Genomic DNA, 16,473 nt, shown 5'->3' with positions numbered 1-16,473 from the left:
ATCGTTTCATATAAGCTTTTGACAATATCATTTTTTTCACACATCAGTTTAAGAGACGCAAAGTAAAATTTACATTCATTTTTCAAATGTACAATGGAGGGTCTGCTGTTATTCCATTTGCATTTTTGTATGTAACCTAGTAAAATAACTATATTGACCATGTGATATATTTCTTGGAAGATTATCCATATAAATTAAGATTTGATAGGAGTCAAAAGATAGGTTGTGAATCCCAATGTTTAACCAGCTGTAGGTGTCCTGGCAGAATTGTAATGAGATTGGGCAAGAGTAGAACAAATGCTCTACAGTTTCCGGCTCTTTTAGGCAAAACCCACACTGATACAAATATTGTGCTTGATCTACTTAAAAAAAATAAATCAACTTTTTGCATGAGATTATTATGTAGATCAAGAAAGACTAGTCTTTGTATAAACTACATCATTTTTTGTATGTAAATAATACATTTTGCAAGTACAGTCAAATTAAAAGTTTACTTAATTTACCAAAATTAAATTGACTTTACTTGCCAAAATTAAGTTGACTTTACTTGCAAATGAATTTTGTACATACTAAAAATTCAATAGTTTATACAAAGACTAGACTTTCTTGATCTACATAAAAATCTCATGCGAAAAAGTTGCCTTATTTTTTTTAAAGTAGATCAAGCAAGATCTTTTTTTACTGTGATGTTCTGCTTAAAACAAATAAAGCATGTTTCATCTAAACGTTGGTCAATCTGCCCAATAGATTAAAATTGTTAAAGGAAAGGTAAATACAACAAGATCATTGCTTGTTGTTCGTGTGTAAATGAAAAGATTGCCTGGGATTACATAAATACTGCTTGTTAAGGAAAAAATGCACAATGTCTTGTTTTTTGAACAAATACAGATTAAGCTCAAAACTAGATGTATTCATGTAAAGCAACAAATGTAATGTTTAATTATTAATATCACAGATTTAAATATGTTATATTTACATGCGCTTAGATTTATTCTTTCAGTGCACAGGGTTCTACTACAAAGATAAATCTTTTGCGCAGAAATTCAGCAGCTGGGTATACATTGTTCAAAATCTTAAAATGCATCTCTTATTTTGGGGGCTATGGGCCATTTGATAAATGTACAGAATTTATTAGTTATTATTTTGTCAGTTCCAATTTTTAATTTGGCTGGTGAGTTAAAATAAAAAAATAATTTGCATTTTAGAACCTTTCCAATAACCTTGTTATTACATTTCTGGTCGCTAATGTGTAGGGGAGAGTGGGGTAAGTAGTGCCATTTTTTACTTTAAGTGCCTTTAAAGCAAGGGGATAGCAGCAAAGCCTCCAACTAAAATTGATACATATAGTTTAGGATGTTGTGCATCTCTAGGAACAATCACTTTGAATCTAAAGTAAACTATATGAGAAATATAGCTTTTGAAAAAAAAAGGTGGTTTTGTGGCACAAATTGCCCCCAGCGTGGGGTAAGTTGTGCCGTTAGAGAAAATACACTGGGGTAAATTGTGGCATTGGCAAAACATATAATTTTAATCTCACAAAAAATTATGCTATATTAAAGCAAAACAAATTCAATACAAAATTGCTTATTTATGTTTATTTAACATTTTTGTCTGGCTGCGGTTGGAATAGGACCCAGATGCAGGAGCACAGGAGGCAGGAGTTCCCAAAATAGTGATTTATTGTACTTAAATCAAAGAAAAGTGCTGCTTAGCAGAAATGCAAAACACAAGAGCCAAAAAAACAAAACATGACATGACACATGGAGGTAGAAACAGTACAGACCAGAAGGGAGCAAGGGAAAGACAAGATGAGATATACACAGAGGGGTTAACGAGACAAAAGTGCAGATGATCAGGAGAAATGGGAACAAGGGAAGTCAAGACAGAACTGAAACACAAAGACACAGGTTTCAAAATAAAACAGGAACTGACAAAACCGTGACAATTGTCACAACATCAAATGCCTGTTTGCAAGGCCTATTAACATATGAACACAGCCTACTCCTACTCCTCAGAGATTTGGCCTACTGAACATCCCACTTGGTGATACTGCAGGGGAATATGAACTTGTGCTCCCTTCTTGCTGTACCACCAAGTTTTTGTGGTGGGGGTAGTTTTCTTAACGCATCACCTCAAGGGAAAGCCCCCTCATCATTCTCTCTAAATGTAAACACGGGCTTTCCATCAACAGAACTCTTAAGACTTTGCTTCAGAAACTTTGCACTGATGTCATCTGTCAACTGTCTCCACCAATCCAATGTAGTTATAGGATTTGGATTTTTTACCGGCAAACTTCACAATGACAGTCACTAGCAGACAGATCCTTGTCACCATCATCATCATCATCATCATCACTCTGGACATCTGAGCTCTCATAATCATCGCTCCGTGTTATCGGAAAGTCACTCTCTGAGCTACTGGAGAACTGTTTCTCTTTGGTTTGCTTTTCTTCAAGCTTTTCAGAGCCCTATCTAGTATATTATCATAAGTGCCAGTGGCACAACTTAACCCACACCCTTTGGCACAAATTACCCCAACCGCCACCATTTGGAAGGAAATGCATCCCCTAGCTGTTTTAAGTTACTATCATGCTGCTAACTGTATAGATTCATGGTGTACAGCACCAAAACATGTGTGAACTGTTTTCCAAGTTGTCTATAATTGTTCAAACACTGCAATCAAAAAACCTTGTTCATAGAAATTTTACTTTGGAGGGCATACAATTGTTTTTTGAACTTAAATGTGCTTATCTCTCAAGTCATGTGCCTCCCTTTGTTGCAGGATGATTGAAATGGATGCCTCTCCAAAAATATGTGATCATATGACCAATTTCTTCTATGGTTTTCTAGATAACAGGGGTGGAACAACTTGCCCCATGGCACAAATTACCCTATTCTCCCCTATTTTATCAAGTTTTAGTTCTGTAATTTTGACTGAAACATTTGAGTATATTAATGTATTTTGTATCAGGTGTATTAAAGGAAGTGGATGGCTTTTAGAATACAATGGAATTCTCTGGAAGAGCCATTTTCATCCATCAAATCAACAAATAAAATATTTTTCTGATACCATTGTTGTTTAAATAAGATTTTCCCATTGATTGTAATGGTCCTGTTATTCCACAAGGTGGAGGCATGTGGTGTGAAATTGTGTGTAAATATCATTTTCTAGTACTGCAAAATTTGTTTATGGAAGTTTTATAACTTTGATAACCCTCCAACTTTCTGGAATAGGCTCCTTGGTATGTGGAACCATAAAGAATCAGGCTTTGCAAAGTAATTTTTAATCCAATTCAGTTTGAAAGTTCCATTCATAGACAAGTTCAATGGCTTTCAAACCACCAAGGTTGTAGTTTTTGATAAGGTAAGATCTTTTTAGATAGTGGGATGTATTTTCTTTTGTGCTGCTGCAGAATATCCCAGCTGAAATATTTGCGTGTCCTGTATCATTGAACATTTAAATTAATGTATAATAAAAGCTGTTAAGAGCACCCTTTGGCAAGCCGGGCTAATAATTTAAAACAAATAGACCGTTATTACACGTTCTAAAAGAAAAATGCAACATTTGCTTCTCAATGCAGTGAAATACAACATAATAGTTATTACCGGTAGTTTAAAAAAATTAAAAGGGTAAAGAGTCACAGTTCGATTATAAGCTTTTTAAAAAATAGTTTGGGCTTTTCACAGGTCCAACCTTAAGATGTGTCTTTTATGAGGTTACTTTACAAAAGTTCACACTTACACACAAAATAAGTCATATCTCCTGCCAGATTAAAATGGAGATATATTTAATTAAAAAAAATTTTTTGCCAACAAGGAAACTAACCAGTTATATATGCAGTTGTTAAAAAAGGTTCCTTTTCAAATATACAAAGTAAGGTTTCTAATCATTTACTGATGCATGCCTTCCAACTGAAGTCATTCATTTCAAGTCGTCATGCTGTAATGTTTTATCAAATGGATTAAAAATGAAAAATACTTTTTCCATGCCAGCTTAAAAATTCGGTTTCAAAAGTAAATTGTCTTTTGCAGCAGTTTCTTGTGGTTTATGGTAGACTCACAATTCCAAACAAGCAACCACTTTCACTTCATGAGTTGTAGTGAGCAGAGCAAATCACTACCAAATCAGAAAAGTGATTAAAAAAATTACTTCAGTGCTTTCAACAAAACATTTATTGCAAATACATGTATTTGATATTTACACAATTTGTGGAACACACATATTGCCATAAACGTTGAATTACAATTATCTGTTCATTGAACTGCAGGAAAGGAGCTGCGGGCAGTCAAGCTCCATCTATAAAAAGATGTTCGTGGTACTAAAATCCCTAGAACATGTCTGAAGTCTCCAGGACTTAAAATAACTTTGCCCAAGGTTATTAAATGTAGGGCATCCATTGCAGTGATCAAAGTTCATTTTTTCAAATGAGCAAAGAGCATCTTAAGTCACCAAGCTACACGATTGCTCACCAGCAACATGAGGCAAAGATTACTTTGAAGGCAAGATTGTGAAAAGTGTTAGGGGTTCATTTTCCTCTTTTCCCTTTACCCCCCTTCGCTCTTCCTTTGGCACCCTTGGACTGTTTTCCTTTTCCTTTGCCCCCTTTGGCATTTTGTTCTTTCCTCTGCATTCCCCTCATGTCTTTCTTCATACGACTGTCCACCACTTTGAATTGTCCTTTGAGGCCAGGAGGTCGTCTCACCTTCTTGCCAGCTCCTTTCTTGGCTACTACATATGTTACTTCTCTCTTTTCCTTCCCCAATCCTGCTTTCTTGTAGATACTGACAGAATAAGGAGGAAAACAAGAACACACATCATTAAAGTCAGTTTGTCAATAAAAAAAATAAAAATAAAAACACCCCAGGTTCATATCCACTGATGTAACAACATACCTCTTCAACTGAGCCATCTTCTCCCTTTCAGAGATGTCCACGGTGTTGACAACAGCCTCTGCCTTCTTCTTGGCTTGCTCCATCTTCTTCAGCATCTAAAAAAGTTTGACCAAAACAAAATTCAACTATTGTCTATCCCTTCCTAAGATAAAATGAATGGGTTGCTTTCATTTCGCTTAAACTGGGTATAATTCTAGTTGTATTGTGTTCATTATGTCTTCAGATAGATATCCTAAGGTTTCTGTTAGACTGAAGGTAAGAAGTCTGAACTTTGTCTGGAAAAAAGAAACCTTAGGATATGGGTATAATTCTATAGTAATATTAGAACTTGTAAGTGCACTTCTCATCTTACCCTCCTCTTCTTCCTGGCTTTGGCCTCAGCAACTCGCTTGATAGGGCGGGCGTTGATCTCCTTCCATTTTTCTTTGTAATCATCCACCATCTCCTTGGTGACTGGGATGGGCTTCTTCCTGTGTTTGCGTTCATCATCCAAGAACCACTCTGGTACCTCCCACGGCTCATCGGAGGAAGCAAACCTGCAAGTGCATACACTCAGCTTTCTGTACCATACAGTGTGGAATTCCCCATGGACAGCTTTGCACATACTTTGAGTGTCAGGACAGAGAGAAATAAGCCTTACTTGGACTGTTTTTTCTTTCCTTTTCTAAGTTCCATTGTTTCAGTCTTTTGATGCAGCTTCCCATTAATGAATACATACTTATAATATCACAGTAACAAAATTATATTAATGTAAAAAATAAATAATATAAGTAAATGTGGAAACATTCCTCACATTATTTTTACCTTTTATTCTTTCGATAAAAATAAAGTGGTGTTACATTGCAGAAGTTTAAACTACAGACCCGGGGGAAAACTAAGACATGATTCTTTGCAGCATATCTCCTCCTGAGTTTATGACAACAGTCAATTCAGTCGCTTAAATTAAGCAGTTAAAGCCATTCAAGTCTGGAGTACCAAAACTGAAATAAATAAAAATAAAAGCAGAAATATATATATTGTTATTTCCTTTTCCTTATACGTGCATTTTCATCAAAAAATGTAAATACTTAGTTTTTCCTTGTATGTGCATTCCCTCGTCTCCTCTTTCTACTTTACCTTATTAATTTCTGCCTCATTATTCAATGAGGAGAGCTGCCCTTCTTGGTCCAGCTCCAATACTATTGGTCAATAAACAGGAAGGATCCTGCTTCTTCCTGTTTATTGACCAATAGTAGAGCAGCTGGACCAAAGAGACCAACATTAGTCATTCTCTTTAGTCAAGTTAGGTTTTATTTTATTAAATAAAAGCTAAACAACTGTGCTTGAATATGGGAGCATTTATTACATACGTTTATACATAGTTTCACAATGCCAGTAAAAGTGGCTGATAGATTTTCAAGTCTACCTGTCACTGTGACAGGTGGGCATAAAAGCCTGGTGTGTCTGCTTGCATGTCTATATTTTTCCATTTATTATTTTAGTCTTTTACAGATCTAGTCTTTTATTTTGGGGGGAAATCTTATTATATATTCATCAACATAAAGAATGACTGATGAGTGAATGTGGACGTACCTGTGAAAGGAATTGTCCACCAGGTCTCTTGCCCTCTTCTGTGATGTGGCGATCTGACATCCCAGCGCCAGGCCTTCTGCATCCAGGATCCTGGCTTTCTTGCCTGAAGAGCACAAGACACCCAAACAATAAGTTAAATAGATGAAGCATTTATATTGGTCTCGTTTAAATACACACAAGAAAATTAACTTATTTTGAAGCATTTTTGTTAAAAAAAACTCTTGAAAAATAAAGCTATGCTCAAGTTCAGTTGAGACAAGGTTTGGAAGACAAGTGAATTGTAGATCAGATGACAACCAGCCCCTCGTTGTAAAGTGTCATGAATAAAACCACGAGCTAACTACATGAGATATGAAAGTTTCTTCTACTCACTGATACTTTCGACAGGAACAACCTTGATGTTGTCGTCAGCAGCCTCTCCTGATATCCCACCAGTCCCTTTGGCGTGCTTCATTTTGATAATCTCCCTGGAAAAACCAGCAGGGATTGAATTATCCAAATATTAGTGACTTTAAGTGTTGTTTTACATTTTTTATTATTTTTTCCAGTGCTCTACAATTCAAAATCAGATCTTCAACTATATACATTTTGGATAAAACACATCACCAAGAGGACTCTGTTCTTAGTTCTGTGTGTTTATATATATATAAAAAAAAAAAAAGACAATGTATAATGCATAATTCGTATTTTTGATTATTTGTGTCCATGTTGACCTTGTATGTTGTTTTTTTTTCTAAAAAGATAAAAAAAAAAAAAAAACATCACCAAGAGAAAAAAGTATGAGAGATTTTACTCTTCATCGCTGCTGTCGTCCAAGTCGCTGTCATTTTCCTTCGCAGCTCCCTGTGAAGGTCCTGCTTTTTCATTATCTGGAGGAGCAGGCACATCCTGGGTCTTCTGTGTTTCCTCCACATTTGGTTCTGCCTCAGCTTTCCTTTTCTTGCCTTTTCCTAGAAAACACATAGATCCATTACCTTGTTAGGCTCGCTAATGACCTTTCAAAAAATACAAATAAATAAATAAATAATAGGGCTGTAATCTCCCAGTCGACTGGTCAATTGTTTTGTCGATGCGGCCTGGATCGACCAAAATTCTGATTGGTCAATTCTTTAACTTAATTTCATCGGGAGGAAAGTAGCAAGTTCTAAAGGGGGTGTTTTCAGAGCACACCGCTTTCACAGGTAACGGTCTATCTTTTTGGAGACCCCCTTGTTTTTGCTATTTTGGATTAGCCCAGCCCACTGACCATTGATGGATAGATTATAAAGTAGAAGGACAAGATCTGGAGATTTTTTTTAACTCTATCATGTCAAAAACATCTACATTGTAGGAGAACTTTATAAAAATAGTCAATGGAAAAAAAGTTAAATGCAAATTTTGTAAGCAACAGTTTGGATGTCACAGCTCCACATCGAACATGCCTGATCACCTGAAAATGGTAAGCCAATTTGCCCTGTCTGTTTCAACAATACGAACATATTTCAATGTTTTAGTCTAATAATTGTTTTGAAACTGAAGTCCCACCTGACCGTCACAACTGTGGCATCCTCCCAGAGCCTCTCACTCCGATCCAGCTGTGCACTGTTAACATAACTAGCTTTGTCGTCGTGTCTCTCTCTTTCTCTAGCTGTGATGGGAGGGTGTTATTAAATTATATATATATATATATATATATATATATATATATATTCACATTGAAATTCTGGCATTTATTTGAGCCAAACCAAAATATGGGTTATTCTCACTGTAGTTGAACCAGAAAAAGAATACTCGCCGCCACCATGTGCACTGCAAAATGATGGTGTTGTTGGCCAATTATTAAAACATGACAAAACAATTGTTTCATAGAAATAATATTCTTGTTATTAATTTCGACAGACTGTTTTGTGCAATGAATTTCAGTGCAAAACATTAGATCAAAAACAATTTAATAAATAGCAACAACCAATTTTAGTCGAAATTTGAGGGCGTCAGTCGACCAAGAATTTTCTTTGTTTGATTACAGCCCTACTGGATAACCTATTTGTAAAGTAATGAATGAGAAGTAGTAGAAATAGTTACCTGGCTTATTGCTCTGTAGCCACTCTGTCTGTTTGAGCTCGCTCTCTGCGTCTCCTTCAAGGTTAATCTCAGCAAAGATGCCCTAAAACAAAAAGGAAAGAAGCAGATTTTTACACAATTGTAGGTGTTAATTCAGAAAAGACCAAATATTGCTGTGATGGAGGACAGAAAGGACCAATGAAGTTATGACATCAAGCTGTGAAACTTTCAACATGACATTCACAGGGGCATAAGTGGAAGTTGTGGGGTTGTTTGTATTGCATTATGGGAGCAACAAACCTTGCTGAACCAAAGGTCTGTCTCTCGCTCTTTTTTCTCATCCTTTCCCTCCAATTCCACCAGCAAGCCATTCTGCTGCTCCTCCTCCTCGTCCTCCTCAGTGAACGTCACCCTGGAAAACACCAATAAAATCAACCAAATGAGTCCAAGTCTAAAATAAAAAACAACGGTACATTTTGCTGCGTCCTTGGGGCTGACACGAACTTCCTGGTGATATGTTGCCCCAATTTATTTCTGGCTATGACCCCTTTTCTGAAGATTTGGATGTATTAAAAAAAAAAAAAAAAAAAAGAGAGAACAAAGCACTGCAAGCTACGTTACTGAACAAAATAAATTTGACTACAACTGTTATTTAGCAGATGCTTTTTGCACACTAGCAATAAATCACATTGAAGGGTCCAGCATGGATAAGTGCTGGTCAGACTGCTGTGAGTCCAGTTGGACTCAGCTGCCGCCATGCTAGTGCTAGAGTATTTTCTTTTTGTTCCCTTCACACCCTAACCTTAGCACTTGGCGGACACCCAAACAATAAACCAGTATAAATGCCAACTGAAGCATGGTTTTTAGAGGTTCTCTTGTATGTTTTAATGATTACTGAATCATCTTGCTTTTATATTTGAATATTCATGTGTGCTGCAGCAGCATTAAATACATAATCACCTCATGTGGCTAATTACCAAGACATTAAAGCAGCGGTTTGCATTGGTTTTTGCTGCAGCACTGCTTTTTGCACAGAAGACCACTTACTTTTTCTTTGGTGCCTTTTTATCCAGTGCTTTCTGTCTCTGCCCCACCTCTTCCAAATCATCTTCATCTAAATCAGATGCCAGGGACATTTGATCTGCCTCATCATCTTCCTCGTCTGAAAAGTGAAGTTCATCTTCCCCGTCCTCCAGATTGTCAGCGGCTTGCATGTCTCCTTTAGAGATATCGGCCATCACCTGATCAAAGCAGCACACAACGAAGGGAGCTCGATTATAATAAAATGTGAAGCTGTTTGTGTGAATATGACCAAATATTGATTTCAGCAGAAGTTAGGATATTGAGGTTTCTTTCTATGAAACAGTATTTTTCATTTTCAGTTAGGTCTACTGGGCAGGTGTGTACACTTCACCTTTGATTTCTTGATGGAGGAGAGTGAGAACAAGGATGAGTCAGTGGTGCTGGCGATGGAGACACCAGGCAGGTCCATCTTCAGCTCCACCCTCTCTCTCTGCTTCCTCCTCTCCTTCAACAGCTTCCTCTTTTTCCTGACGGAGCACGACCGTTCAAAAATCAAAACACAATTTAACGAAGAACTGAAGGTGTAAAAGAAAAAAAACATGCTGAAAAATGTAAAAAGAGAAGTATCTTGTACCGTTTGAGGTCAGCAACCTCCTCAACTTTCAGCTCTGCCAATTTTTTCTCCATTTCTTCCTCATCATCATCATCCCCTTGGACTTCTTCCTCCTTCTCCACCTCCTTCTTCTTCTTCTTCTTGTCTGATTCATCCTCTGAATTACTGCCTTCTTCATCCGAACTTAAACTAAAAACAAGGCGGAATGTTTCTTTGTGACAGATTCTAGCTTTGACAACAGTATTTCTTTGGATTATGGTTAAAGACGCCGTACCTGATCCCCTGGTCGGGCTGTTTGGCCTCCTGCTTCAGTTTCTTTGCGAGGTATCTTCTCAGTTGTCTCCTCCAGTTCAGTAGCAGACTGCATATTTAAGACGGTTAGAGTATATTTTGTCAACTGCTAGTAACAAATTTGAATGCAAAAATCAGTCTAATTGCATTCCTCGATTTAGAGTTAATCTTTTCAATTTGGGTGAAAACCAATGGCCACTTTCGAGGCAAAATAAGGGTCTACTCGGAGAACAGGTCTTGACTGGGTGTGTCCCACACATCCTTTTCCCTTCAAGGATGTGCATTCATTCAGTAATTAATTTAGCCAGCATTTGCACACGTGACAGAACCTTGAATAACATAACAGCCAGCAGTGGAGCCTAAATAAGAGGTAGAGTGGAGGTATGAAGAGCTGGAAGACCGCAATGAAGCTGAATCTGAGCATTAGAGGCGCAGCTCCATGAGCAAAGTCAGCAGGAAGATGATAGATCTCACTGGAACGGATGTGCGTTTCACAAAAAGAAACTCACATGCCACAGACATTTACATTCCCGATGTATTTGCGTATTTGGTAACTCTTTCTATAGTCAGCCGATGAGCTAAAAATATTCAGAGACCAAGATGGTTACCGTATGTATCTGGTCAGATTCATCTTCATCCCAGTCTTCCTACCTCAGCTCTGCAGTTGCAACAAATTCTCCCAACTCTTGTTTTTTTATTCCCACAAGTATATAATCCCTTTCGCCATAAAATGTCTTCCAACTCCCTCCTTGATTTTCTGAAAGCCATGTTCATAACTAAATTCAATTTTTTAGGTGAAACGCCCCAGTCAGCTAACCTCCCCTCACGTGGAACCTTGTGTTTCTTTGGGTTGCCCATATTGTGACTTCAAAAATCTGAACACAGTCGTGTGATACCTAAAGATTCAGAGCCTTAATATAAAACAGGTATTCACTAAAGTGTAAATGTGAAAAAACAAAGAAAGGTTTACCGGAGTTCTTTACGTCCCAGGACTTTGATGTCACGACAACACTCCTTTATTTCATTACTGGTGGTGTAGTGGGACTCCAGTTCTGGATTGTCGAAGGTAATCTTAAAGAATAAGACAAAATGAAGGTAGAATTACATGAAGGAGTCTCCTACGCTCCATATTCTCTTCCCGTTCTCAGTGACATTAGTCAGCACACATTGTCTTGTAGACCTTACCATAAAGGCATCAGTTCCTGAATAGTTTTTTCCTTAAATCTTCTATTACAGATGTATTAATGGACAGAAAAGTGGGGATTTGTAAAGTAAAGAGTATTTGCAGAGATCTCACCTCGCTGGCTTTTGCAAGAAAGTCTACTGCGTTGTCTGCTTTCAGAAAAGTCGTCACTGTGAAACTGTGGTAGAGCGTCAAATCTCCATCCGTGTAGCCCTCAGCCTGGAACACAAAAACATCCGCTTGGTCAGCGAGGGATAAAATATTTTGGGTTTTTGCCACAAAATTAACTTTATAATGTTGGAAAGAAACCACTGGGTTAACGTCAGAATAAATCCTGTAGCAACAGTTTGTTGTATCATAGAAACTGGCGGGATATTCTTATTGTGACCATGCAGTTTACTCAATATCAGTCTGTAGCAAACTGTGCACACTTGCCTTTGGCTTCTTGACAGCAATCAGATCCCTCACAGTTTTGGCCTGTACCTCAACCTCTTTGAACGCATGTTTAGGGTCAAAGAATTTACTGTCGATTTTGTCTGGTGCCACAAAACCTGGTAAAACAAACAAAAGAATATGGTTTTAAATGTGTTCTGCACAGGTGGAAAAACACAAATACAACACTTCTTTACATCCTAAACCTCTATATTAGATATGTATCTGTCACTGACCCTGACAGATGACAAAGATCTCAGCTGACTCATTCCTTGATGCCTGTGGCTTGGTGGCCTGCACTTTTTTGAAGAACTGCTGGAAAATCCAGAGCAGCGACTGATAATCCTTGGAGCGGAAAACTTTGGTGATGAAAGTGCCACCTTTGTTCAGGTAGTCACAGGCCAACTTCAGTGCCATGAGAGTCAGGTGAGCTGAAGGAGAAGACAGATGAGTCGTGCATGGTGTTGAAAAGCCAACATTCAAGATGAGTGAACTTATAAACTGCTTAGCGGTGAGATTGATACACAAACACATAAGATATACATATCAATTAGACATAAATACTAATATCTATTAACATCTATTAACATATTATTATTAATTTAATTTAATTTAATGCATTTTGAGTGTTTTCAGTAAAAACTAAAGCTGTCTACCAAAACCTTTTTATTTTTCAGCATCTGAATAAACAAAACACATGAAATAAAAACATTTAAAGCTAAATATTCTGCTTTCAGTCAAGATTAATGAATTTCCCCTTTAATTTAACACAAAAAAAAATAAAATAAATAAATAAATCCCAAACATAAACCTTGCATCAGGTCTTAATGAATCAACTGAAGTTTTGTGTCATCTTACCCTGGGAAAAGGCATCATGCTGCCAGTTGGCTCCAACATTAGGGGCTCCATCATTTAACACTACATCAACTTTCCACGTTTGAAGCTCCTTACGGAGAGCCTGTAAGTGGATCAAACAGCATCTCATGAGACTGATATTACCTATACAGCCCCAGTTTTACATGTAGTGTGGTTGCTGTGAATACAGTAGTTATCAGAGTATAAATCATTGAATGGATGAAATTAAGTTAAAGGGGACCTATTATGGCATTTAATGTCTATTTTAAACAGGCATTGAATGTCTTAAAAACAAGCTTTTGATTGTTTTTTCTACATAAATTAGAAATTCAGCCTATGGGCCATGTCTTCATCTTTACCGTCTCTAAGCTCATTCTCTCTGAGGGATTCTGAGTGGGCGGGGCTATGATAATGAGGCACTGTGCTGATTGGCTGCCTGACGCGAATGACGCGATACACCGCTACGAAAAAAATGGCGGAAGCTCCGGCCGGCGGTGTCATGCATGTGATGCGAGCGAGCGTCAATGACAAAAATCAATTGAATTGCTTTATTTTCTATTGGACGGTCCTAACTGGCCGCAGCAACGCAGCGCTGCGTCGTTTTGAGCTGAACATTTGTCAGGTGCATGCTTCTATTTTCTACCCGTCGCTCGCGTTGAAAGCCGTTTGAAAGCGCTGTAGGAAACAGTCATGGATGAGGAACGGCTGATCCAGTTAGTTGAAATGAGAAGTTTTCTCTATGATACCTCCTCATTTCACTAGAAAAACCTCAATAAGTGGCAGCTGCTGGAGGGAGATGGACAGAGAGCGTCCGATGTCACGCCATGCGATGCGATAGTCGGACGCTCGCATGCAGTTACACGGTTTTATAGTTGTGGGCGTGGTTTCACACATCGGAGGCCAAACTTCTGCTCCTGTCGTGACGTCACGACAGGAGCAGAATCTGAACGGCTCGTAAAAGTCACATGACACTGGACGGCTCATCCGGGCGGCTGTACAGACACGGCAGAATTTGGTTGCTTTCATCCTTCTCTGAGTTGGCAGGCTGAGGGGAGACCACTTTATATATGTTAAAGCAAGAAAAAAAACTTGTTTTTCATAATAGGCCCCCTTTAAACTACACAGGGGTGGCTTCATCACCTGTTTGCATTTCTCACTGGTGATGTCTTCTTGCAGCGTCACTACATTGGGGATGGGCCTTATTGGGACCAAGTCAACACCTGACAGGAACATGTAAAATATCAGTGTCAATACAACTCTATATCAGCAAATAAATATATATTAATATATCTATACACATTAATAATGATGACAGGACACTCACCAATAATGAGACTTGAAACAGGCATAAACTTGGACGCAACCTGCAACCTGGAGAGGATATTTAGCATTAAAACAAAGAATTTTGTTATGCTGTCCACATTTCAAAACAGATATGTTACTACTCTGACTTTTACAGCTGCAATCCTGGTATGTGTTATTTTTTCTGTCAACAAATAGTATGGTGTAGTAGGGGCTGCTGGTGACAACCCCAATTTCTGTAGTTTTGTGTTTGCATTTGACACACGAAAATACCAAGCTGGTGGCCAGTTCACCAAGACAATCTATGCATTGATATTACTGGGACAGGACACCCCTGAGTTAAATCCTGGACCCTGATCCCAGTCAAATCAGATGTAAGTGTGGCCAGGCTGCTTACCATCCTCCAGGAGCAGCGCACAGGTCGATCAGAGCTCTGGCCTTCTGAAGAAACTGGAATTTACGATTAAGCTGGATGAGCTTGAAGGACGAACGAGAGCGATAACCTGAGAGAAAGTAAAGAAAAAAAGAAATTCTGCTCAAATCCACCGCTTCTCAGTGTTAGCGACATGACTAGCCTACTCATCCTACTTGGTGGATACCGCTTGTGTTTTATTTGTTAAGACTTTACGGTACCTGATTCTTTTGCCAGATGGTAGAATTTATCTTTTCGGCTCTTTCCAACTTTCAGTTTTTTCCCCATCTTTTATGCTGCGGTTTTTACACGAGACTCGAGAACAGAAAAGTCACAGTTACTGGGAACTCATGAAAACAACACGTGTCTGCGTCGCTGCGTCCATGCGCAGGTCTCTGACGTCACGTCCGGGTTTTTCTTCTTCTCCTCACAACTTTTTCCTCGTGTGTTTCGGAGGACGCGTCGCCACCTGCTGTCAGCAGCGCAGATTGCAGCCTCACGTAAATATTGAGATTTGACCTCGCAGTCTCAATCAAAGAGACATTCTACTATTTTACCGCTGCTTTACGCTTTAGGCAAGGCAAGGCAAGTTTATTTGTATAGAAAAATTCAACACAAGGTAATTCAAAGTGCTTTACATCAACAAAAAAGCAGCAAGACACAATTAAACAGTAAATAACAGAAAAATGAAAGAAAATGATAAAAAAGAGGTAATATAATAAAAAGCACAAGTTGTTAAAAATAAGGGCAGTACAGTGCAGCAGGTAAGTATTTAATTTAAGAGTATGCTTGAGTAAACAGTAATGTTTTTAGGCCTGATTTAAAGGAGCTGACAGTTGGAGCAGACCTCAGGTCTACAGGAAGTTTGTTCCACCGGTGAGGAGCAGAATAACTGAACGCTGCCTCACCTTGCTTGGTTCTGGTTCTTGGGAACCACAACAAACCAGATCCAGATGAACCTCAAGGGTCTGGGAGCTTCATAGGAACTAACAGATCAAGTATGTATTTTGGTCCAAGACCATTGAGTGTTTTGTAGACCAGCAGTAAGATTTTAAACTCTATCCTTTGACTCACTGGAAGCCAGTGTAGTGATTTCATGACCGGTGTAATATAGTCCAGTTTCACTTCACTTCACTTCACTTTATTAATTTGTCCCTTGAAGGGCGATTAGGTTTGCAGCAGATATAAACATTCAGCACACAATCATCATACAGCCACGTTCAGACATAAAAACATACCGTACATGATGCGAGCAGAGAAAAACTACATCAGATGCACCAAGCTCCACAGAACACAAGGAGGGAGAAGCAATAAAAAGGGAGACTACCGATGTTGAAAACGGCATGATGGAGCAGGTTCTAAACCACAGTGCCACAATTACCTCCTCTTCTCTGCAGTGTTCAAAGCCTTAATGGAGAGAGGCACAAAGGAAAGTTTATATCTATTTTTTGTCACTGGCAGAACAGTTATGCGAAGGCCAGAGGGAAGAAGCTTGTATTCTTGGGTAAGAGGGTGAGTATGGATTTTGCGAATGGATTTTGCCTTCTTAAGCACCTGAGAATTAAAAATTTCGTCCAGACTGCTGAACTTCACCCCAGCAACTTTAGAAGCAACACGCCCAATTCTCCCCAGGGAGTTTTTTTCCTTGCTGGCAAGGCTTCCGTACCAACAAATCAGTTTCCTGGTGTTTGTAAGGACTCGGCAGCGTTCTGGATCAGCTGCAGCTGATTGATTTCTTGTTTAAAGATAAGGCCAAATGGCTAGCTTTAAAAAAGTGTTTAATATATGTATGTATATATATATATATATATATATATATATATATATATATATATATATATATATATATATATATATA

General features: G+C 38.3%; 1 protein-coding gene across 1 annotated transcript; it reads right to left on the bottom strand.

Annotated features, from left to right (window-relative positions):
• Positions 1 to 4,154: 4,154 nt before the first annotated feature.
• On the bottom strand, positions 4,155 to 15,009 carry ftsj3 (FtsJ RNA 2'-O-methyltransferase 3). The gene is made up of 21 exons (XM_061738362.1): positions 14,837 to 15,009; positions 14,601 to 14,706; positions 14,226 to 14,272; positions 14,042 to 14,121; positions 12,905 to 13,004; positions 12,283 to 12,477; positions 12,050 to 12,165; positions 11,729 to 11,833; positions 11,402 to 11,502; positions 10,415 to 10,501; positions 10,162 to 10,329; positions 9,919 to 10,054; positions 9,552 to 9,745; positions 8,805 to 8,916; positions 8,526 to 8,607; positions 7,258 to 7,414; positions 6,837 to 6,931; positions 6,465 to 6,567; positions 5,245 to 5,428; positions 4,893 to 4,987; positions 4,155 to 4,781 (listed from the first exon to the last, which is right to left on the bottom strand). Exons 1-21 carry the CDS (start codon positions 14,901 to 14,903, stop codon positions 4,526 to 4,528), a joined length of 2,586 nt encoding a protein of 861 aa, XP_061594346.1. The 5' UTR covers positions 14,904 to 15,009; the 3' UTR covers positions 4,155 to 4,525.
• Between the last annotated feature and the right edge of the window lie 1,464 nt (positions 15,010 to 16,473).

This window comes from Cololabis saira, chromosome 13 (assembly GCF_033807715.1).
Source record: "Cololabis saira isolate AMF1-May2022 chromosome 13, fColSai1.1, whole genome shotgun sequence".
NCBI lineage: Eukaryota > Metazoa > Chordata > Actinopteri > Beloniformes > Belonidae > Cololabis > Cololabis saira.
This window is presented reverse-complemented; position numbering and strand designations above follow the sequence as displayed.

What these genes read in the sequence shown, in the direction of transcription:
- ftsj3 (XM_061738362.1), bottom strand. Translation starts at nt 14,903, where the DNA reads ATGGGGAAAAAACTGAAAGTTGGAAAGAGCCGAAAAGATAAATTCTAC. An exon ending in GATCTTTGTCATCTGTCAGG is followed by an intron (nt 12,166 to 12,282) that starts GTCAGTGACAGA and finishes TTGTTTTACCAG; the next exon opens with GTTTTGTGGCACCAGACAAA. An exon ending in AAGATGGCTCAGTTGAAGAG is followed by an intron (nt 4,782 to 4,892) that starts GTATGTTGTTAC and finishes TTATTCTGTCAG; the next exon opens with TATCTACAAGAAAGCAGGAT.